This window comes from Mobula birostris, chromosome 24 (genome assembly GCF_030028105.1).
Source record: "Mobula birostris isolate sMobBir1 chromosome 24, sMobBir1.hap1, whole genome shotgun sequence".
Lineage (NCBI taxonomy): Eukaryota > Metazoa > Chordata > Chondrichthyes > Myliobatiformes > Myliobatidae > Mobula > Mobula birostris.
In genome coordinates this window covers 10,578,762-10,605,576 of record NC_092393.1, presented here as the reverse complement: position 1 = coordinate 10,605,576, position 26,815 = coordinate 10,578,762, and the positions used below count along the sequence as shown (strand labels likewise).

The window sequence follows — 26,815 nt, the reverse complement described above, 5'->3', positions numbered from 1 at the left end:
TATCAGATCTACATAAAATCAGGTCCACATATCTGGGATGTGAATTCATCCCCTCAGTATCCTTACTCTATCCAGTGATCTGAATCAAAACTTTCCCAGCCTGTTTTGCTCCTTTTTCTGACTCATTATTTTTCATTCCAAACATTCTTATTAAGATATTTTTTCTTCAAGTCAGCTTACCTATGTGTTAATGGAGCATCCCAGCACTGGGATACGTTCTTAGAAAACAGCCTGTACCCCAGTTTTCTGTAGAATGAAACCACATTGAAACAGAACACGTTTTGTCTTTATCTATTTACTCCTTTCATATAAATTCTGTGAGTGAATTTTATTCCATATCTCAATTTTGGGTGGTGATTTGTGATTGCTGTAAGGGCGAATTTCTGTAACCCATATAGTCATAACACGGGGTGGGGGGGTTCATTTGCAAATAGGTCAATTATTTGGAGTTTCTACTATCATTCTAAGTTGGGTTAAAACAGATTTGTGCTGTTCCAAGTGACTAGGTTGGTGGTGTTTGAAACGGAGAACAATAGTAGACTGAGAGTGGTCTTTTCTCATCTCTTAATTGTTCTTGTTTTGACTGCTTTCAAGGATATGATCTGGTAGGCTACTTTCGGCTTCCTTTGATTTGACTCGGTGTATGTTGTCTCGAGCTAGTTCCTCTGAGCTGCTATCATTTTGTTTCAGGGGAGCATGCACTGTCATTCGCTGCTTGTGTTGGGAATAAGGAGATTGTGCAGTTCTTGATTGAAAACGGAGCAGATGTTAAAGCACAGGATTATCTGGGTAAGTGTCGTGTCTGTGCACAGCTATGTATCGATTAAATCAAAGCACAAACACCGGAGATGCGCGGAGTCAACCGTCTCGACTTCACTGCACTTTGTTCCCATTCCAACCTCACTCCTTCCGAACACTCTGCTCTCCACTCCCCCGGCACTAATCCTAACCTTACTATAAAACCCGCTGATAAGGGGTCTGCTGTTGTAGTCTGGTGTACTGACCTCTACCTTGCTGAGGCACAGCGACAACTCGCGGATACCTCCTCTTATTTTCCCCTCGATCATGACCCCACTAAGGAGCACCAGGCCATTGTCTCCCATACCATCACCGACTTTATCTGCTCAGGGGATCTCCCATCCACTGCTACCAACCTTATAGTTCCCACACTCCGCACTTCCTGTTTCTACCTCCTGCCCAAGATCCACAAACCTGCCTGTCCAGGTAGACCCATTGTCTCAGCTTGCTCCTACCCCACCTAACTCATTTCTACATACCTCGACACGGTTTTATCCCCACTTGTTCAATCCCTTCCTACCTATGTTCGTGACACGTCTCATGCTCTGAAACTCTTCGATGATTTTAAGTTCCCTGGCCCCCACTGCTTTATTTTTACCATGGATGTCCAGTCCCTATATACTTCCATCCCCCATCAGGAAGGTCTCAAAGCTCTCCATTTCTTTTTGGATTCCAGACCTAACCAGTTTCCCTCTACCACCACTCTGCTATGTCTGGCGGAATTAGTCCTTACTCTTAATAATTTCTCATTTGGCTACTCCTACTTCCTCCAAACTAAAGGTGTAGCCATGGACACCTGTATGGGTCCCAGCTATGCTTGCCTTTTTGTTGGCTTTGTGGAACAATCTATATTCCAAAGCTATTCTGGTATCTGTCCCCCACTTTTCCTTCATTACATCGACGACTGCATTGGCGCTACTTCCTGCACACATGCTGAGCTCGTTGACTTCATTAACTTTGCCTCCAACTTTCACCCTGCCCTCAAGTTTACCTGGTCCACTTCCGACACCTCCCTCCCCTTTCTAGGTCTTTCTGTCTCTATCTCTGGAGACAGCTTATCTACTGATGTCTACTATAGGCCTACTGACTCTCATAGCTATCTGGACTATTCCTCTTCTCACCCTGTCTCTTGCAAAAATGCCACCCCCTTCTCGCAATTCTTCCGTCTTTTCAGGATGAGGCTTTTCATTCCAGGACGAAAGAGATGTCCTCCTTTTTTAAAGAAAGGGGCTTCCCTTCCTCCACCATCAATTCTGCTCTCAAACGCATCTCGCCCATTTCACGCACATCTGCTCTCAGTCCATCCTCCCACCACTCCACTAGGAATAGGGTTCCCCCTGTCCTCACCTACCACCCCACCAGCCTCCGGGTCCAACATATAATTCTCCGTAACTTCTGCTACCTCCAACAGGATCCCACCACTAAGCACATCTCTTCCCCCCCCCCCACCCACTTTCTGCAGGGATCATTTCCTATGCGACTCCCTTGTCCATTCGTCCCTCCATCCCTCCCCACCGATCTCCCTCCTGGCACTTATCCTTGTAAGCGGAACAAGTGCTACACATGCCCTTACACTTCCTCCCTCACTACCATTTAGGGCCCCAGACAGTCCTTCCAGGTGAGGCGACACTTCACCTGTGAGTCGGCTGGGGTGATATACTGCGTCCGGTGCTCCTGATGCAGCCTTCTATTGGCGAGACCCGACGCAGACTGGGAGATCATTTCGCTGAACACCGACGCTCTGTCTGCCAGGGAAAGCAGGATCTCCCAGTGGCCACACATTTTAATTCTACATCCCATTCCCATTCTGATATGTCTATCCACGGCCTTCTCTACTGTAAAGATGAAGCCACACTCAGGTTGGAGGAACAACACCTTATAGCCTCTGGGTAGCCTCCAACCTGATGGCACGAACATTGACTTCTCAAACTTCCGCTAATGCCTCACCTCCCCCTCGTACCCCATCCGTTATTTATTTATTTATTTATTTATATACACACATTCTTTCTCTCTCTCCTTTTTCTCCCTTTGTCCCTCTCACTATACCCCTTGCCCATCCTCTGGGCTTCCCCTCTCCCCTTTTTCTTTCTCCCTAGGCCTCCTGTCCCATGATCCTCTCATATCCCTTTTGCTAATCAACTGTCCAGCTCTTGGCTCCATCCCTCCCCCTGCTGTCTTCTCCTATCATTTCAGATCTCCCCCTCCCCCTCCCACTTTCAAATCTCTTACTAGCTCTTCTTTCAGTTTGTCCTGACGAAGGGTCTCGGCCCAAAACGTCAACTGTACCTCATCCTAAAGATGCTGCCTGGCCTGCTGCGTTCACCAGCAACTTTTATGTGAGATGCTTTAACTGGTGTGTTCACATTGCATCGAGTGAGCAAGAACAATGCACATGCACAGATAGCAGATCGATATGGAGTGCTAAGAGGGGGGGGGGTCATTCCACCAAAAGTATTAGATACATAAATGACACTTTCTCCCCTCCTTTAGATTAATGCACCATAAAACTATACATGTATAAAACATTCAATTTCCCTTTCATAAACCCGTATTCCAAATAAGCATGCTTTCACAATACCAGTCCATAACTTTAGACTGAATTCTAAAGGTTCAGTCTTTTGGGTGGCGCACCCTTTCTTTCAGGTTAGTGCTTCTGGACCTGTGGAGTGGCATCTGGTTCAGTAGGTGTCTTGTCTAACACACGTTCTCGGTTTCCAGTGTCACGTTGCTGTCAATGACATTATCACTGAGAGGTAAGTCTGGTGACTGTAATGTGTCCGTCTTGTTGGATGCAGTTGACTCAGGTGTCTTCTTCGGTTCAGCATCCAGTATCTGGTCCACATGACATTTCCATGTCTGATCTCCAAAGTCCACTCTGTACATCAGGGGTCCAGTTCTTGTAGCTATCCTACCAGTGTCCACTTGTTTTCTCAGTAATCACGCGCTAGGACTTCCTGTCAAATCTCAAAGCTCCTTGCTGCTTCACTTGGTAACTGGCTGAACTGTTTATTCTGTACTTCCCTCTGGAGGTCTGGTTTCAGGAGGTCTATGTGAGATCTCAGATTCCTGCTCATGAACAGCATTGCAGGTGTTTGATTTGTCGTCACGTGAACAGAGTTCCGATACACAAAAAGGACATTGTCCACCTTGTGCTGTAGAAAAGTGACCTCCTTGTCCATCGCTTTAATGGACTTGAAGGTTTAGATAAACCTTTCAGCTAACCCATTCATTGCTGGGTTGTGAGGAGCTGACTTGAAATGTCTGATGCCATTTTTCTTCATGAATAGTCGGACTTCTTCTGACATATATTGTGGTCCGTTGTCACTCATAATTTGTTCTGGTAAGCTGTTTCTGGCAAAGATAGTCCTCAGGATGGAGACAGTCATTGCTGAAATGGTTGACTTCATTGGTATAACCTCTGGGATTGAAAGTGGGCACAAGGGGCTGGTGATCTGTCACTAGTGTAAAATTTTGTCCGCAGAGGTTGTGGTGGAACTTCTTTATTCCCCATACCAGACTAAGGGCCTCTTGGTCAATCTGTGCATGGTTGCATTCTGTGCTTGTCAGTGATCTGGAAACAAATGCAATCGAGCGCTCAGATCCATCTTTCATAATGTGTCACAAAACAGCTCCAATGCCATAAGGGGACACCAGTCTGATGGGCAGGGTTGGTCATAATGGGTGAGCAGTTATTAGTCTCTTTGTTTCCTTGAATACTTTTTCACATCTTTCTGACCTTTCCCACTTTGCTCCTCTCTGAAACAGTGCATTCAATGGATGCAGCACTGTAACAAGGTTAGGGAGAAACCGGTAATAATAGTTTACAAGGCTCAAGTATGACCTGAGTTGTGACACATTTTCCAGTTTGGGTGCCTGTAGCACTGCTTCAATCTTCTCTTGTGACTTATCTAAGCCCTGATTGTCAATGACATGTCCACAATATGAGATTTCATTCTTGAAAAACTCACATTTCTTGCTCTTTGTGCGCAGACCCTACTCACTCAGCCTGGTAAGCACTTTACCAAGGTTCTGGAGGTGCCCTTCATCATTTTTGTCAGTCACAATGATTGTGTTCCTGGGATATCTTGGAGCACTTGGTCCATTGCTCTTTGCCAAATTGCTGGAGCTGATGCAATGCCAAAGGTGAGACACTTATACTGGAACAGTCCCTTGTGAGTGTTGATTGTGAGGAACTTCCTGCTTGACTCCTCAATCTCCATTTGCAGATAGGCATATGACAAGCAAGTCTTTGAAAACCTCTCCCCGCCTGTCAAAGATGCAAAAATGTCTTCTATTCATGGCAGGGGATACTTCACAGTACGCAGAACCAGGTTGATGTTCACCTTGAAATCCCCACATATGCGAACAGCTCCAGTCTTCCCTTTCTTGATCATCAGGACAATGGCCATGGCCCAATTGGTCCACTTAGCTTTGGAGAGAATTCCAGATGTCTCCAAGTTCTGCACTTCAGCATCCGCTTTAGGACATAGTGCGTAAAGTACTGGATGCTTTTTATGGAATCTTGGTATTGCTATTTCATGCAGTTCAATTCTGGCCTTCATGCCTTTCAGTTTACCAATCCCCTTCTCATTAGCATTAGGCAGCTGTGCCAGTTGCTGGTTAGTGCTACCACTTGGGCTGCCATTGCCTATTGATGTCACACTGAGAGCTTTGATTGAGTGCTAATCTAGTTGGATTTTTCTCAACCATTCACGACTGAAAAGTGCTGGCCCTCCACTTCTCAGTACATGAAACTCTAACTGTTGTGTTTGCCTCTATACGTTACATTTACTTTCAGTTTGCCTTTGGGAGACACTTTTTTGCCTGTGTAAATCATTAGCATCACTGAGGTCTTCTTTAATAGTATTTTTGAAAACAGTCTGTTGTAGTCTGCCTCTGGAGTTATGGACAAAGCTGACCCTGTATCCAGCTCCATTTTCAGTATTACACCGGACACATCTATTGTAATCCATATTATATTGCGATCTGCTTCAGTAATACTATATAGTTCCAGGCATGACAGTTCACCTTTGTCAGACTCTATGTTGTCTGATTCTATTTTACATTTGGTAACTTAATGCATTTGCTTAGTTTTGTGTTTGAGACTTTTCACTTGGTTGTGCTCTTTGTCTACCTTGCACATTTTCTCTATGCGACCTTGTCTGTGATACATTCTGTAGACTTTTTCTTTGAACCAACAGTCATTAGCATCATGGGAAGATTTGCCACATCAATAACATCTTTGGCTCTTTGCACCATTCAGGGACATTTTGTGCATTTCACAATTTAACCTCCTTTTCTGTAGTTCTGCTACATTCTTTGCTGCATCCTCTAATGGTCAATGCCCATTCTATAGTTAGGTCTCTTTCTCCCAGTAGACTTGTTTGAGTGGTTTGGCTGTGTATGCCACATATAAGCTTGTCCCTTCATGCTTGTATCTCCATCTCTGAAGTCCATCTCTAAAGTCACAGTACTGGGAAAGTTTGCGAAGTTCTGCAATGTACTCAGAAAGGCTTTCATCTTCTGACTGGTTCAATTTGTAAAATCTAAATCTCTCATCTATTACCAGTGGATTAGGGCTCAAGTGATTTTGTAAAATTGTAACAATTTCCTTGAATGTCACTCTTGCTGGCTTTGCAGGGGTTACTAAATTCAGCATGTTCTTGCACCCATAAAGCTTATAAATGTGGGGGCTTTCTATAGCTCCTTCATGTTGTTCGCATTACAATAGTTCAACCTCTCGATATATGACTCCTAGCTTTCATTAGCGCTATCAAATTCGTCAACTTTCCAGATTGAAGTCCTCAGCAAGTTATTTTCACTTTAAATTCAGTATGTCTTTCACTGTTACTCAGGTGTTCCTTCTGATTTCTTGTGCTGTTTTGTATATATATATATATATATATATATAGAGAGAGAGAGAGAGAGACACACACATGTATGGACAACAGTGCACGCAGATCAATATGTGGTGTTAAGAAGGGGTGTTCATACATTACAGTAGGGGTCAAAAATGGAAAGTGTGAAATGTTATTGACATAATTCAAGGGTTGGATCCGAAAGCACTGACTGGTGATAGTAACCCTAAAATATGCTCAATACTCAAGAGATTGCAAGAGGGTACAGAGGGCTGTAGACGTAGCTAGCTCCATCACTGGAACAGCCCTCCCCATCATCAAGGACATCTTCAAGAGGCAGTGCCTCAAGAAGATGGTATCCATGAATAAGGACCCTCACGATTTGGGGCATGCGCTCTCCTCATTACTTCCATCAGGGAGCTGCAGCAGCCCGAAGACCTACACTCAACAATTCAGAGATAGCTTCTTACTTTCCACCAACAAATTTCTGAATGATTCGTTAACCCATGGATACTACATTGTTATTTCCTTTTTTGTACTATTTATTTATCTTGTAACCTACTGTAATTTTATCCTTGTATTATTCTGCTGCAGCAAAACACCAAATATCATGCCATATAATAAACCTGATTCTGATTCTGATTCCAGAGGCAGAACACATAGTCATATTGATAACACATAGTCATATTGATATTCCCAGTGCATTCCATAAATAAAGCGCTGTCAAAGATTCCAGCTGTTGGATGAAGCAATAAGCTGTGCATCTGCTCTCTCAGATTGTAGTACAGTATATGATCTTACAGCATTTTTTAAAGGGGAATTCTCCCTGGTATTTATAGCCAGTGTTTAGCCCTGAACCAATGCCTCAATTTAACCCTGAATCATTTGAGTGACCCTGTGCATTAACACTCCAAGATCCTCTTCTTAATTGCCTAGAACACAACCCATATGACTAGCTCAAAAATTGTATCTGCTTTCTGGAGTAAGAAATCACGTGGTTGTTTGTGGGTGCTGTCTGCAGTCAAATTTGCTGCCATTTTCCTTCATTATAACCATGCTTTAGGACACTTTCAGGCTGTGAAGGGCACAATGTAAATGCAAATCTTTGTTTTTTTTTCTCCCAACATGTTTATTTCAGGTAATACTGTTCTGCATCACCTGGCATTACAGCCTCAAAGTTATGCAGCAGAGATGTATGATTTTATCATGTCCCTCGATCCAGAGAATGGAAACACCACAGAAGCAATTACAAACAATGATGGACTGACTCCCTTCAAACTGGCTGCGCTGGAAGGAAATGTAGAGGTGAGGAAATACTTAATTCTCACAACACATACAGAAAAATGAAAATTGGCCAGGTATGCAAGAAATTAGGAAGAAATGTTACATCTACATGGTGCGTAATATTATCCAGAATCTAATTCCCAACCAGGCAGAGTTCAAGTTATTTTGAACTCAGGTGGTCAAACAAGAACAACAACCAGCTACTGTCCACAATCCAAGGAATATAGAGAATGTGCATGCAAAGCCACCTATTTCCTGCTGCAGATAGTGTGTCTAAATACAAACTTTTACACAGTTATGCTGTGCTATACAGGTAATATGTGGTATCAACATCGTTGCATAGATATTCCATTCTATTATATTAGTGTGTTAGCCAGAGTGAAACTGCATGTCACCCTCAGACTTAACACAATGCCTCAACTAACATATAATCTGGTTTACACGGTAAAGAACAAGGCAAAGGACAAGCTTCAACCATGGTCAAAAAAATGTTGTTGTCATAGAGCAATATATTGATTTTTGTTATGATTTTTCTGGAATTCTTTCAAAGTGTCTGGAAGTTAACTCAACAATGCATAAACTTTGCTATCTAAGAAGCAACTCAAAAGAAAGAGGAGCCAGGAAAAAAAAACAAACTTCTGGAGAAACTCAGAAAGTCAAGCAGCATCTGAAGAGGAAAATGGATAGTCGACATTTCAGGTCAAGATCCTTCATCTGGACTGTATTACCAAGTGTAGTCTCGCTAACATCTTGTACAGTTGTAACATGACGTCCCAGTTCCTGTACTCAGTGCCCAGACCATGAAGGGAAGTATGCAAATGCCTCATTTACCACCCAGTCTGAGAGTGTCATCACTTTCAGGAATGATATAATTGTATTCCCTATGTCACTCTTAGATCATAAGATTATAAGACATAGGAGCAGAATTAGACAATTCGGCCAATCGAGTCTGCCCTACCTTTCCATCATAGCAGATTTATTATCTCTCTTAACCTGATTCTTAAACCATCATTTAAGGCATCCATTAGTCTTGCGAGACCATGGATCTACGCCTGGAAAGTCTTCACTCTCCAGGGCGCAGGCCTGGCCAAGGTTGTATGGAAGACTGGCAGTTGCCCATGCTGCAAGTCTCCCCTCTCCACAACTCCGATGTTGTCCAAGGGAAGGGCATTAGGACCCATACAGCTTGGCACCAGTGTCATCAGAGAGCACTGTGTGATTAAGTGCCTTGCTCAAGGACACAACATACTGCCTCGGCTGGGGCTCGAACTCACGACCTTCAGATTGCTATTCGAATGCCTTAACCACTTGGCCATGTGCCCACATAGAACGATAGAACCATAGAACGTTACAGCACAGAAACAGGCCTTTTGGCCCTTCTTGGCTGTGCCAAACCATTTTTCTGTCTAGTCCCACTGACCTGCATCTGGACCATATTCTTCCATACACCTCTCATCCATGTACCTGTCCAAGTTTTCCTTAGATGTTAAAAGTGAGCCCACATTTACCATTTCATCTGGCAGCTCATTCCACACTCCCACCACTCTCTGTGTGAAGAAGCCCCCACTAATATTTCCATTAAACTTTTCCCCCTTCACCCTTAACCCATGCCCTTTGTTTTTTTTCTCCTCTAGTCTCAGTGGAAAAAGCCTGCTTGCATTCACTATCTATACCCATCATAATTTTATATACCTTTATCAAATCTCCCCTGATTCTTCTACGCTCCAGGGAATGAAGTCCTAACCTATTCAACCTTTCTCTGTAACTGAGTTTCTCATGTCCCGGCAACATCCTTGTAAACCTTCTCGGCACTCTTTCAACCTTATTAATATCTTTCCTATAACTTGGTGACCAAAACTGCACACAATACTCCAAATTCGGCCTCACCATTGCCTTATACAACGTCACCATAACATTCCAACTCTTATACTCAATACTTTGATTTATAAAGGCCAATGTACCAAAAGCTCTCTTTACGACCCTATCTACCTGTGACGCCACTTCCAGGGAATTTTGTATCTGTATTCCCTGATCCCTCTGTTCTACTGCACTCCTCAGTGCCCTACCATTTACCTTGTATGTTCTACCTTGGTTTGTCCTTCCAAAGTGCAATACCTCACACTTGTCTGTATTAAACTCCATCTGCCATTTTTCAGCCCATTTTTCCGGCTGGTCCAAATCCCTCTGCAAGCTTTGAAAACCTTCCTCACTGTCCACTACACCTCCAATCTTTGCATCGTCACATCATCAGCAAATTTGCTGATCCAACTTACCACATTATCATCCAGATCATTGATATAGATGACAAATAACAACGGACCCAGCACTGACCACTGTGGCACACCACTAGTCACAGGCCTCTACTCAGAGAGGCAATCTACCACTCTCTGGCTTCTTCCATTGAGCCAATGTCTAATCCAATTTACCACGTATACCTAGCGACTGAATTTTCCTAACTAACCTCCCATGTGGGACCTTGTCAAAGGCCTTACTGAAGTCCATGTAGACAATATCCACTGCCTTCCAATCATCCACTTTCCTGGTAACCACCTTGAAAAACTCTAATAGATTTGTTAAACATGACCTACCACGCACAAAGCCATGTTGACTCCCCCTAATAAGTCCCTGTCTATCCAAATATTTGTAGATGCTATCCCTTAGTACTCCTTCCAATAATTTACCTACTACCGACGTCAAACTTACCGGCCTATAGTTTCCTCGGTTACTTTTAGAGCCTTTTTTGAATGACAGAACAACATGAGCTATCCTCCAATCCTCCGGCACCTCACCGTAGATACCGACATTTTAAATATATCTGCCAGGGCCCCTGCAATTTCAACACTAGTCTCCTTCAAGATCCGAGGGAATACCCTGTCAGGTCCTGGGGAGTTATCTACTCTGATTTGCCTCAAGATAGCAAGCGCCTCCTCCTCTTCAATCTGTATAGGTTCCATGACCTCACTGCTTGTTTGTCTTATTTCCATTGACTCCATGCCAGTTTCCTTAGTAAATACAGACGCCAAAAAAAAACCCATTTAAGATCTCTCCCATTTCTTTTGGTTCCATACATAGCCGACCATTCTGATCTTCAAGAGGACCAATTTTATCCCTTACTATCCTTTTGCTTTTAATATACCTGTAGAAGCTCTTTGGATTATCCTTCACCTTGACTGCCAAAGCAGTCTTCTTTTAGCCCTCCTGATTTCTTTCTTTCGTACTTTTTTTGCACTTTTTATACTCCTCAAGCACCTTATTTGCTCCCTGTTTCCTATACATGTCATACATCTCTCTTTTCTTTTCATCAGAGGTCCAATATCCCTTGAGAACCAAGGTTCCTTATTCACTTTGCCTTTAATCCTGACAAGAACATACAAACTCTGCACTCTCAAAATTTCTCCTTTGAAGACATCCCACTTACCAATCACATCCTTGCCAGAGAACAACCTGTCCCAATCCTCGCTTTTTAGATCCTTTCTCATTTCTTCAAATTTGGCCTTTTTCCAGTTTAGAACCTCAACCTGAGGAGCAGATCTATCTTTATCCATGATCAAGTTGAAACTAATGGTGTTATGATCACTGGAACCAAAGTGTTCCCCTACACACACTTCCATCATCTGTCCTAACTCGTTTCCTAATAGGAGATCTAATATTGCATCCTCTCTAGTTGGTACCTCTATATATTGATTTAGAAAATTTTCCTGAACACATTTTACAAACTCTAGCCCATCTAGACGTTTAACAGTATAGGAATCCCAATCAATATGTGGAAAATTAAAATCCCCTACTATCACAACTTTATGTTTCCTGCAGTTGTCTGCTATCCCTCTGCAGATTTGCTCCTTCAATTCTCGCTGACTATTGGGTGGTCTATAATACAACCCCATTAATGTGGTCATACCTTTCCTATTTCTCAGCTCCACCCATATGGCCTTGGTAGACAAGCCCTCTAATCTGTCCTGCCTGAGCACTGCTGTAACATTTTCCCTGACTAGCAATGCCACCTCCCACCCTTCATTCCTCTGCTTCTATCATGTCTGAAACATCGGAACCCTGGAGCATTAAGCTGCCAGACCTGCCCCCCCCCCCCCCGCTGTAGCCAAGTTTCATTAATAGCTATAATGTCATAATTCCATGTGTCAATCCACGCCCTCAGTTTGTCAGCCTTTCCCACAATACTCCTTGCATTGAAATAGACACACCTCAGAAGATTATTACCACCACACACAACCCTTCTATTTGTGATTTTGCATGAACTTTTAACATTTATTTTCACCCCCGCTCCACTATCTGCTCTGGCACTCTGGTTCCCATCCCCCTGCAAATCTAGTTTAAACCCTCCCCAAAAACACTAACAAACGTCCCTGCAAGAATATTGGTCCCCCTGTAGTTCAGGTGTAACCCGCCTCTCTTGTACAGGTCCCATCTGCCCCAGAAGAGCTCCCAATGATCCTGAAATCTGAAATCTTGCCCCCCTACAGCAGTTCCTCAGCCACATGTTCATCTGCCAGAGCATCCTATTCTTACCTCACTGACAGGTGGCACAGGTAGCAATCCTGAGATTACCACCCTCGAGGTCCTACTTTTTAACTTCCTACCAAGCTCTCTATCCTCACTCTTCAGAACCTCCTCACTCTTTCTTCCTATGTCATTGGTACCGATGTGCACCACGACATCTGGCTGATCACCCTCCCACTTCAGAATGCTGTGCACGCGATCAGAGACAGCCCTGACCCTGGCACCCGGGAGGCAACAGACCATCTGGAAGTCTCTGTTGCGACCACAGAACCTCTTTTCTGTGCCTGGAACTATCACTACCGCTCTCCTCTTCTTCCACCCTCCCTTCTGCACTGCAGAACCAGACTCAGTGCCAGAGATCCAGCTGCCGCAGCTTGTCCCGAGTAAGTCATCCCCCCCAACAGTATCCAAATCGGTATACTTGTTGTTGAGGGGAATGGCCACAGGTAAACCCTGCTCTGCCTGCCCTTTCCCCTTCCCTCACCTGATGGTAACCCAATTACCTGTGCGCTGCTCCTTTGGCGTAACTACCTCCCTGAAGTTACTATCTAAAAACACCTCATCTTCCCGAATGATCCGGAGGTCATCCAGCTCCTGCTCCAGTTCCCTAATGCGGTTTGTTAGGAGCTGCAGCTGGATGCACTTCTTGCAGGTGTCGTTGTCAGGGACACCGAAGGTCTCCCTGACTTCCCACATCCTGCAAGAGGAGCATTCCAACATCCTGCCTGGCATTCTCTCTACTCTAAACAAACAAAACAAAATTTACCAGAACCTACCGTCGCCTCTGCCTGTTGAGCCAAAGCCGTCCTACTCTGCTCCCTCTCACTCTGCTGCCCGCTGTATATGGTGGTCTTTTTCTGTTAAACCTTTGGCACCCTACGTCACATGCCTGTGCAGTCTAGCCTCTTATCCTCGAGCAGAGTTTTAAAAAAAAGTCTTTCCTCAGAGATTCCTTACTCCTTCACTCTCTGCCTCTTGCTGCGATTTATAAAAGACCATTGAAAATTCCTCTCCTCCCCGTAACCTTTAAAGCCCTTACTAATTAAGAACCTGTCAACCTCTGCTTTAAGTATACCCAATGAATTCCACAGATTCACTACCCTCTGGTTAAAAAATTCCTCCTCATCTCTGTTATGTTCTGGTAAGCAAAAAGCACAGAGCCAGGAATGCAAGTCTAACTTGGATTTTTTAATTTAAGAAGGAAGAGTGAGTAAGGGATTTAAAAGTTGGAGGGGGAGGGGGAGATCCAAAATGATAGGAGAAGACAGGAGGGGGAGGGATAGAGCCAAGAGCTGGACAGGTGATAGGCAAAAGGGGATACGAGAGGATCATGGGACAGGAGGTCCGGGAAGAAAGAGAAGGGGGGGGGACCCAGAGGATAAGCAAGAGGTATATTCAGAGGGACAGAGGGAGAAAAAGGAGAGTGAGAGAAAGAATGTGTGCATAAAAATAAGTAATAGATGGGGTACGAGGGGGAGGTGGGGCCTTAGCGGAAGTTAGAGAAGTCGATGTTCATGCCATCAGGTTGGAGGCTACCCAGACGGAATATAAGGTGTTGTTCCTCCAACCTGAGTGTGGCTTCATCTTTACAGTAGAGGAGGCCGTGAATAGACATGTCAGAATGGGAATGGGATGTGGAATTAAAATGTGTGGCCACTGGGAGATCCTGCTTTCTCTGGCGGACAGAGCATAGATGTTCAGCAAAGCAGTCTCCCAGTCTGCATCAGGTCTCGCCAATATAGAAAAGGCCACATCGGGAGCACCGGACGCAGTATATCACCCCAGTCGACTCACAGGTGAAGTGTTGCCTCACCTGGAAGGACTGTTTGGGGCCCTGAATGGTGGTAAGGGAGGAATTGTAAGGGCATGTGTAGCACTTGTTCCGCTTACACGGATAAGTGCCAGGAGGGAGATCAGTGGGGAGAGATGGGGGCGACGAATGGACAAGGGAGTTGCGTAGGGAGCGATCCCTGCGGAATGCAGGGGGGGGGGAAGGGAAAGATGTGCTTAGTGGTGGGATCCTGTTGGAGGTGGCGGAAGTTACGGAGAATGATATGTTGGACCCGGAGGCTGGTGGGGTGGTAGGTGAGGACCAGGGGAACCCTGTTCCTAGTGGGGTGGCGGGAGAATGGAGTGAGAGCAGATGTACGTGAAATGGGGGAGATGCGTTTAAGAGCAGAGTTGATAGTGGAGGAAGGGAAGCCCCTTTAAAAAAGGAAGACATCTCCCTCGTCCTAGAATGAAAAGCCTCATCCTGAGAGCAGATGCGGCGGAGACGGAGGAATTGCGAGAAGGGGATGGCGTTTTTGCAAGAGACAGGGCGAGAAGAGGAATAGTCCAGATAGCTGTGAGAGTCAGTAGGCTTATAGTAGACATCAGTGGATAAGCTGTCTCCAGAGACAGAGACAGAAAGATCTAGACAGGGGAGGGAGGTGTCGGAAATGGACCAGGTAAACTTGAGGGCAGGGTGAAAGTTGGAGGCAAAGTTAATAAAGTCAACGAGTTCTGCATGCGTGCAGGAAGCAGCGCCAATGCAGTCGTCAATGTAGCGAAGGAAAAGTGGAGGACAGATACCAGAATAGGCACGGAACATAGATCGTTCCACAAACCCAACAAAAAAGCAGGCATAGCTAGGACCCATGCGGGTGCCCATAGCTACACCTTTAGTTTGGAGGAAGTGGGAGGAGACTTTCCCCAATAGCCTTAGCAAACCTTCCCACCAGGATATTGGTCCCCCTGGGATTCAAGTGCAACCTGTCCTTTTTGTATAGGTCACACCTGCCCCGGAAGAGGTCCCAGTGATCCAGAAATCTGAATCCCTGCCCCCTACTCCAATCCCACCGCCAGGCATTTATCCTCCACTTCATTCTATTCCTATACTCACTGTCATGTGGCACAGGCAGTAATCCCGAGATTACTACCTTTGAGATCCTGCTTCTCAACTTCTTTCCTAACTCCCTGTAGTCTGTTTTTAGGACCTCATCCCTTTTCCTACCTGTGTCATTGGTACCAATATGTACCATGATCTCTGGCTGTTCTCCTTCCCACTTCAAGATATCGTGGATGTGATCAGAAACATCATGGATCCTGGCAACTGGCAGGCAAACTACCATCTGCTTTTCTTTCCTGCGTCCATAGAATCGTCTATCTGACCCCCTAACTATAGAGTCCCCTATCACCGCTGCCATCCTCTTCCTTTCCCTACCCTTCTGAGCCACAGGGCCAAACTCTGTGCCAGAGGCATGACCACTGTTGCTTCCCCCAGGTAGGCCGTCTCCCCCAAAAGTGCTCAAACAGGAGTACTTATTGTTAAGGGGGACAGCCACTGGGGTACTCTCTAGCATCTGCCTCTTGCCCTTCCCTCTCCTGACTATTACCCACTTCTCTGTCTTCTGGGGTCCCGGCATGACTACCTGCCTCTCTATTACCTCCTCACTCTCCCTGACCAGATGAAGATCATCGAGTTGCAGCTCCAGTTCCCTAACGTGGTCTCTAAGGAGCTGCAGCTCGACACACCGGGTGCAGATGTGGTTGTCCATGAGGCCAGGAGTCTCCAGGGCTTACCACATCTGACACCGAGCACAGAAAACCGACCTCACACACATACTTTCTGTCTTTATTCTGAGCAGATAACCTACCTTGCCTCGACCCTTTATTGCCTAAGCCCCGTTGAGCCAAAGCCTTCCTACACTGTCTTCCACTACTCCGAGCCCGCTCTGTAAATCTGACTTGTTTTTAAACTCTTCCCACTGTTTGCGCAGTTGTGCCCCATTCAAACCACTGAAGAAAGCAGTTTTCCTTTAAACCTGTATAAGTTTGGTATATGTGAGCCCCTGCCACAACAGTGCAATTTTGTTCATGACTGCAACGCAATTGGGTCTCTGTCTGCTGATTCCATCGATCCTGTTATTTCAACTGCTCATATAAATGTAAGTTGTGCTGCTGTTGGGAGCCATTTTTCAATGTTTCCTTTTTGTAAGATGACACAAACTAACAATCTCTCAGTGCATCAATAAGTCCATCACTGAACTGACAATGCTCAGAATCTCTTCAATTCAGCCATGTAAGCTGAAATGGACTCCCCTTCTTTTTGATTCTGCTCATGAAACCTAAAGCATTCTGCAATTAACAATAGTTTTGGTTCTAAATTTTTCTGCATTAAATTCATGATATCAGCAAAGCTCATTTCACTGGACCATCTTTCCTTTTGTGAAGAAAACGTGCTGCTCTGAAGGAAAAAAAAGTGTGCTATGCTCTTAAAAAAAAATCGACCATTTCTCACTGCGTTTTTTTTAAACTCAAATGTTTTGCTGCATTTCAAAAGGTAGGTAATCATCTCGGGTTCACTTTAAAAATACCCTGTCACTATTCTTATATCGTCATCATCGTGGCTATCCCTCAAGGTCAAGGATGATGGTCTATTGCTCCCGTCGCCCTCCCCCGATCGCCGAAAGACTTGAAGAAGTGGCCCACAGAGCGAAGACGCCTGTGCGTGTATTTGTTTAACGTATACTTGATGTTGCACTCCAAGAAGCACACGATACTTCACAAATTAATCAACTGATTCCAATGGCATGGAAACCACGACGACTGGAGCTGATGGATTTTTTGCAGCCTTCATTCGCTTTCACAGCCGTTGAGTTCAAAGTAACTTCGTTCGCCTGTTCCACCGTTGAGGTCTTGGTTGGATTGTTCTTTGTCAGGGCCCTCACCCCTGACCTTACCGCCATGGGTGACCCTACCAGGAGCATAGCTCCAGACAGCATCGCTCTCGGAATCTCAGGCCCACACAAGCCTCCCCACCAAGACAAGGTGACAATCTATGGAGAAGATTCTTATATAATATACAATATTCTTCTACATTGTAACTCCAAAACAGTAAACTAATTAAAAGGAAAAGATGGAGAGTCATAAATGTGAATCTTACTACGTGTTTACTTTAAGCAAGGTGTGAACTTATCACGTGGTTGCATGATGATGTATGCCATTAGTGTACTTTTACATATAACCCACAATGCATTATGTAAACAACAAAGAATGCTTAATCAAATAATATGTTTACAATAGTACTGAAATATTAAATGTACAACTATCTCTGTTCTGAAGGGATGCTCTTCTATACTGAGGCTGTGCCCTCTGGTCCTGTACCCTCTCACTATAGCAAACATCCTCTCCATGTCTACTCTATCTAGGCCTTTTAATATTCAATTAATTTCAGTGAGATTCCCCCTCAATCTTCTAAGCGTAGTGAGTGCAGAATCCAAGCCATCAAATGCACTTCCTACATTAACCCTTTAATTCCCAGGATAAATTTTGTGAACCTCCTCTGGACTGAATGCCAGGACATTCTTTCTTAGATAAGGGGTCCAAATCTGTTCACAATATTCCAGGTAATACTTACTAATACTAATGTCTTATAAAACCTTAATATTATATCCTTGCTTTTATATTCTAGTCCTCTCAAAACGAATGCTAATATTGCATTTGCCTTTCTTACCACCGACTCAACCTGCAAGTTAACCTTCAGGGAATTCTGCATAAGGACTCCCAAGTCCCTTTGCACCTCTGATTTCTGGATTTTCCTCCCCATTTTGTATAGTCTATGCCTTTATTCCTTCTAGCAAATTTCATGACTGTACACTTCCCTACACTATTTTCCATCTGCCACTTCTTTGACAATTCCCCTAATCTGTCTAATTCATTCTGCAGTCCCCCTGCCTCCTCAACACTACCTGCCCCACCACCTATTTTTGTATCTTCCACAAACTTGGGCATAAAGCCATCAATTCTTTGAAATTGCCATAAAATACAATGTTGGAAAATGCATGGTCATGCACTTCGGTAGTAGAAATAACTGTGAGGACTATTTTCTAAATGGGGAGAAAATCCAGGAATCTGAGATGCAGAGGGACTTGGCAGTCCTTGTGCAGAACACCCTGAAGTTTAACTTGCAGGTTGAGTTGGTGGTGAGGAAGGCAAGTGCTATGTTAGCATTCATTTCAAGAGGTCTAGAATACAAGAGCAAGGATGTGATGCTGAGGCTTTATAAGGCACTGGCAAGGCCTCACTTTGAGTATCGTGAACAGTTTTGGGCTCCTCATCTTAGAAAAGATGTGTTGGCATTGGAGAGGGTCCAGAGGAGGTTCACAAGCAGGATTCCAGGAATGAAAGGGTCATCATACGAGGAACGTTCTGGGCCTGTACTCGATGGAATTCAGAAGGATGATGGGGGATCTCATCAAAACCTTTCAAATTTTGGAAGGCTCAGACACAGTAGATATGGAAAGGATGGGAGTTTCTAGGATGAGAGGGCACAACCTTAGGATAGAGGGGCACCCTTTCAAAACAGAGATGTAGAGAAATTTATTTAGCAAAAGGGTTGTGAATTTGTGGAATTTGTTGCCACATGCAGCTGTAGAGGCCAGTTCACTGGGTGTATTTTAGGCAGAGATTGATAGGACTTAGCATCAAAGGTTACGGGGAGAAGGACGGGAACTGGAGTTGAGCAGGAGATAGAAAAAAGGATCAACCATGATTGAATGGCAGATCAGACTCAATGGGCCAGATGGCGTAATTCTGCTCCTATGTCTTATGTAATGTGAAAAGAAGTGGTATTAACACTGACCCCAGTGGAACACCACTAGGCACTGGCAGCCAACCAGAAAGTGCCTCCTTTATTCCAACTATTTGCCTCCTGTCAATCAGCCAATGTTCTATCCAAGCTAGTATCTTTCCTGTAATACTATAGCTATTATTTTGTTTAGCAGCCTCATGTGTGGCATTTTGTCAAAAACCTTCTGAAAATCCAAGTAAACAACTTCCATTGACTCTCTTTTATCTATCCTGCCTGTTATTTCCTCAAAGAATTCCAAAAGATTTGTCAGGCAAGTTTTTCCCTAAAGGAAACTATGCGGACTTTGGCCTATCTTATAAGGTGCCTCCAAATATCCTGAAACCTCATCCTTAATAATGTATTCCAACATCTTCCCAACTACTGAATTCAGGCTAACTGGCCTATAATTTCCCATGCCTCCTTTTGTTCTTAAAGAGTGGAGGGATATTTGCAATTTTCTAGTCCTCCAGAGCCATTCCAGAATCTAATGATTCTTGTAAGATCATTACTCATGGCTCCACAGTCTCTGCAGCTACTTCTTTCAGAACCCTGGGGTGTAGACCATCTGGCACAGGTGATATATCTACCTTTAGACCTTTCAGCTTCCCAAGCACCTTGTCCTTAGTAACAGCAGCTATATTCTTCTTGAACATTGTCCAGGGACCTGGCACTTACTGCGTACATCAAATACTTTATATAATTATAATCAAACTTCTAACCTGGAGACAAACTAAACCACAACCAGCAGCCCACTCCACCAGCAAAACAGCATAGGTGAATGTACTGTAGTCCTTCACAGAGGAAATGGGTAAGGAGTCACAAATTATTTATTTATTTATAGAACATAGAAATTTACAGCACATTATAGGCCCTTCGGCCCACAATGTTGTGCTGACCATGTAACCCACTCTAGAAACTGCTTAGAATTTCCCTAGCGCATAGCCCTCTATTTTTCTAACCTCCATGTACCTATCTGAGGCTCTTAAAAGACCCCATTGTATCCGCTTCCACCACTGCCACCAGCAGTGCATTACATGCACCCACCACTCTCTGTGTGAAAAACTTACCTCTGACATCCCCCTTGTACCTACTTCCAAGCACCTTAAAACTATGCCCCCTCATGTTAGCCGTTTCAGCCCTGGGAAAAAGCTTCCGGCTATCCACATGACCTTCACCTCTTCATCACTTAATACACCTCTATCAGGTCACCTCTCATCCTCTGTCGCTCCAAGGAGAAAAGGTCAAGTACACTCAACCTATTCTCATAAGGTACGCCTTCCAATCTGGGCAACATCCTTGTAAATTTCCTTTGCGCTCTCTCTATAGTATCCATGTCCTTCCTGTAGTGAGATGACCAGAACTGAACATAATACTCTAAGTGGGGTCTTACCAAGATCTTATATAGCTGTAATAGTACCTCACAGCCCTTGAACTCATTTCCATGGTTGATAAATGCCAACACACCATACGCCTTCTTAGCAACACTGAGAACCTGCACAGCAGCTTTGAGTGTCCAATGGACATGGACCCCAAGATCTCTCAGATCCTCCACACTGCCAAGAGACTTACCATTAATATTATATTCTGTCTTCAAATTGGACCTACCAAAATGAACCACTTCACACTTATCTGGGTTGAACTCCATCTGCCACTTCTCAGCCCAGTTCTACATCCTATTGATGCCTCGCTGTAACCTCCGACAATCCTCCAGTCTATCCACAACACCCCCAACTTTGTGTCATCAGCAAACTTACTAACCCACCTTTCGCCTTTTTCAACCAGGTCAGAGGGGTCCCAGAACAGATCCCTGCAGAACACCACTGGCCACTGACCTCCATGCAGAGTATGAACTATCTACAATCACCCTTTGCCTTCTGTTGGCAAGCCAATTCTGGATCCACAAAGCAAGGTCTCCCTGGATCCCCTGCCTCCTTACTTTCTGAAGGAGCCTTGCATTGGGAACCTTATCAAACGCTTTACTGAAATTCATATACACTACATCCACCGCTCTACCCTCATCAAAGAGTTTTGTTATATCTTCAAAGAATTCAACGAGGTTCATAAGGCACGACCTTCCCTTGACAAAGCCATGCTGACTATCCATAATCAGATTATGTCTCCAAATGCTCATAAATCCTGCCTCACAGGGTCTTCCCCAACAACTTGCCCACCACTGAAGTAAGACTCACTGGTCTATAATTTCCTGGGTTATCTCTACTCTCTTTCTTGAACAAGGGAACAACATTTGCAACCCTCCAATCCTCCAGTACTTCTCTCGTCCCTATTGACAATGCAAAGATCATCCCTAGAGACTGAGCAATTTCCTCCCTTGCTTCCCATAGTAGCCTGGGGTATATCTCTCTGGTCCCAGTAACTTATCCAACTTAATGCTTTTCAAAAGCTCCTGCACATCCTCTTTCTTAGTGTCTATATGTCCAAGCGTTTCAGTCCGCTGTAAGTCATCCCACAATTGCCAAAGTCTTTTTCCCTGGTGAATACTGAAGCAAATTATTCATTAAGTACCTCTGCTACATCCTCTGACTCCATGCAGACGTTTCCACTATCGCACCTGATTGGTCTTATTCTCATATGGCTCATCTTCTTGCTCTTCACATACCTGTAGAATGCCTTGGGATTTTCCTTTAATCCTACTCACCAAGACCTTCACATAGCCCTTTCTGGCTCTCCTAATTCCATTCTTAAGCTCCTTCCTAGCAACCTTATAATTTTCTTGAGCTCTAGCCGTACCTAGTTTCTTGAACCTTTTGTAAGCTTTTCTTTTCTTCTTAACTAGGTTTTCTACATACTTTGTACACCGTGGTTCTTTAACTCTACCATCCTTTCCCTGCCTCAACGGAACATACCTATGCAGAACTCCATGCAAATGTTCTCTGAACACTTACCGCATTTCTACCGTGCATTTCCCAGAACATCTGCTCTCAATTTATGCTCCCAAGTTGCTGCCTAATAGCATCATATTTTCCCTTACCTCAATTATATGTTTTCGTAAATTGTCTGTTCCAATCCCTCTCCAGCGCTACATTGAAGAGTTGTGGTAACTACCTCCAACATGCTTTCTCGCTGAGAGATCTAACATCTGACCAGGTTCATTCCCCAATACCAGATCAAGTACAGCCTCTCCTCTAGTTGGCATCAGGAGACCTTCCTGAACATACCTAACAAACTCCACCCCATCTAAACCCCTTGTTCTAAGCAGATGCCAATCAATATTAGGAAAGTTAAAATCTCCCATCACAGCAACCCTATTCATCATTCCAGAACCTGCCTCCCCATCTGCTCCTCAATATCCCTGTTACTATTGGGAGGTGTATAAAGAAAACCCAGTTGAGTTATTGCCCCTTTCCTGTTTCTGACTTCCACCCACACTGACTCAGTAGACCACCCCTCCATGACTTCCGCCTTTGCTGCAGCCGTGACACTATCCCTAACTAGCAATGCCGCGTCCCCATCTCTTTTGCCTCCTTCTCTGTTCTTTTTGAAACATCTAAAGCCTGGCACACTCAGCAGCCATTCCTGCTCCTGAGACACCCAAGTCTCCGTAATGGCCACAACCATCACGGTTCTACGTACTGATCCACGCTCTAAGTTCATTCACCTTGTTTATGATACTCCTTGCATTAAAAATGACGCATCTCAAACCATCAGGCTGAGTGCATCTTTGCTCTAACATCTGCCTATCCTTCCTCACAATCTCCCTACAAGCTGTCTCTACTTGTGCTCCAACCTCCCTATCCTCTGCCTCCTCACTTCGGTTCCCACTCCCCTTAAAATCTAGTTTAAACCCTCCCCAAAAACATTAGAAAACCTCTCCGCCAGGACATTGGTCTCCCTCGGATTCAAGTGCAACCTGTCCTTTTTGTATTGGTCACATCTGTCCCAGAAGAGGTCCCAATGATCCAAATATCTGAATCCCTGCCCCCTGCTCCAATCCTTCAGCCACACATTTATCCTCCACCTCATACTATTCCTATACTCAGTCGCGTGGCACAGGCAGCAACCTGAGATTACTACCTTTGTGGTCCTGCTTCTCAGCTTCCTTTCCAACTCCCTGTATTCTGCTTTCAGGACCTCCACCCTTTTTCTACTTATGTCACTGGTATCAATATGTACTTCGACCTCTGGCTGCTCACCCTCCCACATCACGAACCCTGGCACTTGGGAGGCAAACTACCATTCTTGTTTCTTTTTCACGTCCACAGAATCACCTATCTGTCCCTCTAACTATAGAGTCCCCTGTTACCGCTGCCCTCCTCTTCCATTCCCTACCCTTCTGAGCCACAGGGCCAGACTCAGTGCCAGAGGCATGGCCACTGTTGCTTCCCCCATGTAGGTTGTGCACCCCAACAGCACTCAAAATAGAGTACTTATTGTTAAGGGGGACAGCCACAGGGGTGCTCTCCACTACCTGATACCCTCCTTTCCATCTCCTGATGGTCACCTACTTATCTGTCTCCTGTGGCCCTGGGGTGACTACCTGCTCCTGTCTATCACCTCCTCACTTTCCCTAACAAGCTGAAGGTTATCAAATTGCAGCTCCAGTTCCCTAACTTGGTCTCTAAGGAGCTGCAGCTCGATGCACCTGGCGCAGATGTGGCATCAGGGAGGTTGGAAGTCTCCCGAACATCCCACATCTAATATCCAGAACAGAAAACTGGCCTTGCAATCATTCCCACTATTCTAATGTGCCGAGCCCTGTGAAATGCTCCTTTTTTTAAACTCTTCTCCCCGACCCGTGCAAAGCTCTATCTCTCTATGAATCGATTGGTCCACCGCTAATGCGCGGAGGCCCACTAAGCACTCCTTTTTTAAACTTTTCTCCCCTACCTGTATGAATCTCAATCTCTCTCTATCTCTCTCTCTCTCTCTCTCTCTCCTCTCTCCCCCCCTCTCTCCCCCCCCTCTCCCCCCCTCTCTCCCCCCCTCTCTCCCCCCCTCTCTCCCCCCCTCTCTCCCCCCCTCTCTCCCCCCCTCTCTCCCCCCCTCTCTCCCCCCTCTCTCCCCCCTCTCCCCCCCCTCTCCCCCCCTCCCCCCCCTCTCCCCCCCCTCTCCCCCCCTCTCCCCCCCCTCTCCCCCCCCCTCTCCCCCCCTCCCCCCCTCCCCCCCTCCCCCCTCCCCCCCTCCCCCCCTCTCCCCCCCCTCTCTCCCCCCCCCTCTCCCCCCCCTCTCTCTCTCTCCCCCCCCCCCGAATCGATTGGTCCATTGCTAATGCCTTTATTTATTTATCGAGATTCAGCGCAGAATAGGCCCTTCCAGCCCTTTGAGCTGTGCCATACAGCAGTCCCCCAATTTAACACTTGCCCAATGACGGGATAATATATAATGACTAATTAACCTATTAACCAGTACATTTTTGGACTGTGGGAGAAAACCGGAGCACCTGGAGGAAACCCATGAGGTCACAGGTAGAACATATAAACTCCTTACAGGCAGTGGTGGGAATTGAATTTGCATCTTCTGTACTGCAAAGCATTGTGTTAACCACTACATTATGGTGCCTCACTACAAAGAATATCTTAAAAGGTGTGCTCAAAGAAGAAAGAGTCAGGAAGATCTCAAAGGAAAAGATTAGTGAAAATGGCATAATGAAGATGTTTAAAATGCTGTGTAGTGTGAAGGCATCTTGTGTGTGAGACAGTTGCCGTAGGACAAGAGAATGTATATCAACAGGGAGAGTTCATTGAAGAGATTTAAGTGAGGTTGAGTAATTTGCATGTATGCATTGGGCAACAAAGCAATTGTCAGTTGAGATGGGAGACTTGCTGAGTGAACTTGGATGGTGGCAGCTGAGTTTCCAATGAATTGAAGTTTGGGGCAGTTGAGAGAAGACTGGAATAATGAAGTTCAGAGGTGCAGAATCATGAATGAAAGTTTACCAGTAAGTAGGTTACAGTAGGAGCAGGGATTATGGAGGAGAAGATCGGTCAGTCTTGTACTGGAGAAGATTATGGGTTAAAAGTTCAGCTTTGAGGTCATAAGAGATGCCAAAATTGTGAAGGTCTGGTTCAGGTTCAGATGATGGTTAAGGAGGGTTTGAAATTGAACAGGAATAGGATCACTGATTGTGGTTGGTGAGGTTGGCTCCAATATTTAAATAGATGCCCATTCACAGATTAGATATCACCTGTACAGCCTGGCATTGCAGTGAAGGTGGCGAGAATGGGAGAAACAATAAAGCATTAGCATTTGTCTCATCAATACTCCTTTTCTTTAGATGATATTGTCAAGCAGCATCTCGAAGATGATGCAGAGGGATCAAGATTAGGTTATAGGAGAGCAGTGTAAGTGGAAGAACTGGATGCATAAGGCTGAAACCAAGCACAGTCACATTGAGTGGGATCATTGAAGAAACTAATGATGTTTCAGGATGTCAAAGTGATGTACAGGTTGTTGCTGGGTTACTAATATATTCCACTTCTACTGATGTCCACAAGCTGACTCAGTTAGAAGATACACAAAATCCTTCAGTAAGGTAACCAGACTTCCACAGTATTGTAATGAGTAGTGATAATGAGAACCAATTTACATGGATTTCATTTATTGCCCTCTGATGCTGGGCTACAAAGGTACAGAATCGGGATGTCCCATGCTCAAGTGGCTGTTTGAATGGGTGTCTGCAGATTTTTGATTTTCAGTTCAGAGCTGCTTACAAGACTGAGCTGTGGGCAAGTTGTTTGTCACACTGTATTTCCAAGAGTATGTGAGAGGCAAAGCTTCAGTGATCATTAGGCTGTGAGATTCTATTTAGCTTACCTGTTTCTTCATTTAACTGTCCATATATAGCTATCATGGTTTTACTTGGCACTCTCAACTGCTCTTCCTCTCTTCAAGGGAAACTACTGAGAGAACATCTCATAATCTGAACCACCTTCGCAACTCCACTTTTCATGTCTGGAATGCAATACACCAGAGCCACATCATGTAGAGTAGAAAACCGTACAGCCATTCTCAAAACTAGATCTAATGTGGCATTTATTTTATGTTTTGCAGCTGTTTCGATATTTAATGAAAAAGAGAGAGTGTCATGTTCAATGTTTTTTCAAGTCGATCTCTGGCACTTTCTGTAACCTCTCTGGCATTGACTCCTGGGACGATGACCACTCAGTCCTTGAACTGATCCTGCGCAATAGAGAAGATGAGGTGAGATCTGGACGGAAGCAAACATTGAAGGTGGCTGAATAAGTGTTAATTACTGAGTATTTGAAATGTAGTACAACAGAAAAAGGCCCATTTGGACCATGATATTTGTCATGATACCAATGTAAACTGCACATCTGCCTGTATGTGGTGTATATTCCTCCATTCCTTAGCTCCCCCCCTACCGCAATTCTTGTGTCTAAATGCCTCTTTCCCAGCAGTGCGTTCAGGCCACCTACTGCTGTCAGTGGGGAAAAAAAAACTTGCCACTCAGAGTTCTTTTAGACAATTCCTCTCCTGCCTTAAAACTATGCTCTTTAGTATTTGACATTTCCATCCTAGGTAAAGAATTTGACAAAGTATCCAATTTCTCTCATAATTTTATATACAGTACTTCTATCAGGTTGTCCTTCAGTGTTCTACACTGCAGAGAGAACTTAGTTTTGTCCAACTTCTCCTGAGAAACAAAGAAACAGAAATCTACAGCAATTACAGGCCCTTCGGCCCACAATATTGTGTTGACCATGTAATCTACTCTAGAAACTGCCTAGAATTTCCTTACCGCATAGCCCTCTATTTTTTCTAAGCTCCT

The 26,815-nt window shown here is 44.7% G+C and overlaps 1 protein-coding gene across 1 annotated transcript in view; it reads left to right on the top strand.

The window, feature by feature from the left end:
- Positions 1–26,815, top strand: part of LOC140187437 (transient receptor potential cation channel subfamily V member 6-like) — a 197,419-nt gene that overhangs the window by 116,057 nt on the left and 54,547 nt on the right. The window contains exons 4-6 of the mRNA XM_072242761.1: positions 691–789; positions 7,795–7,961; positions 26,077–26,226. Coding sequence (XP_072098862.1) covers positions 691–789; positions 7,795–7,961; positions 26,077–26,226 — 416 coding nt within the window. The remainder of the gene's footprint in view (positions 1–690; positions 790–7,794; positions 7,962–26,076; positions 26,227–26,815) is intronic.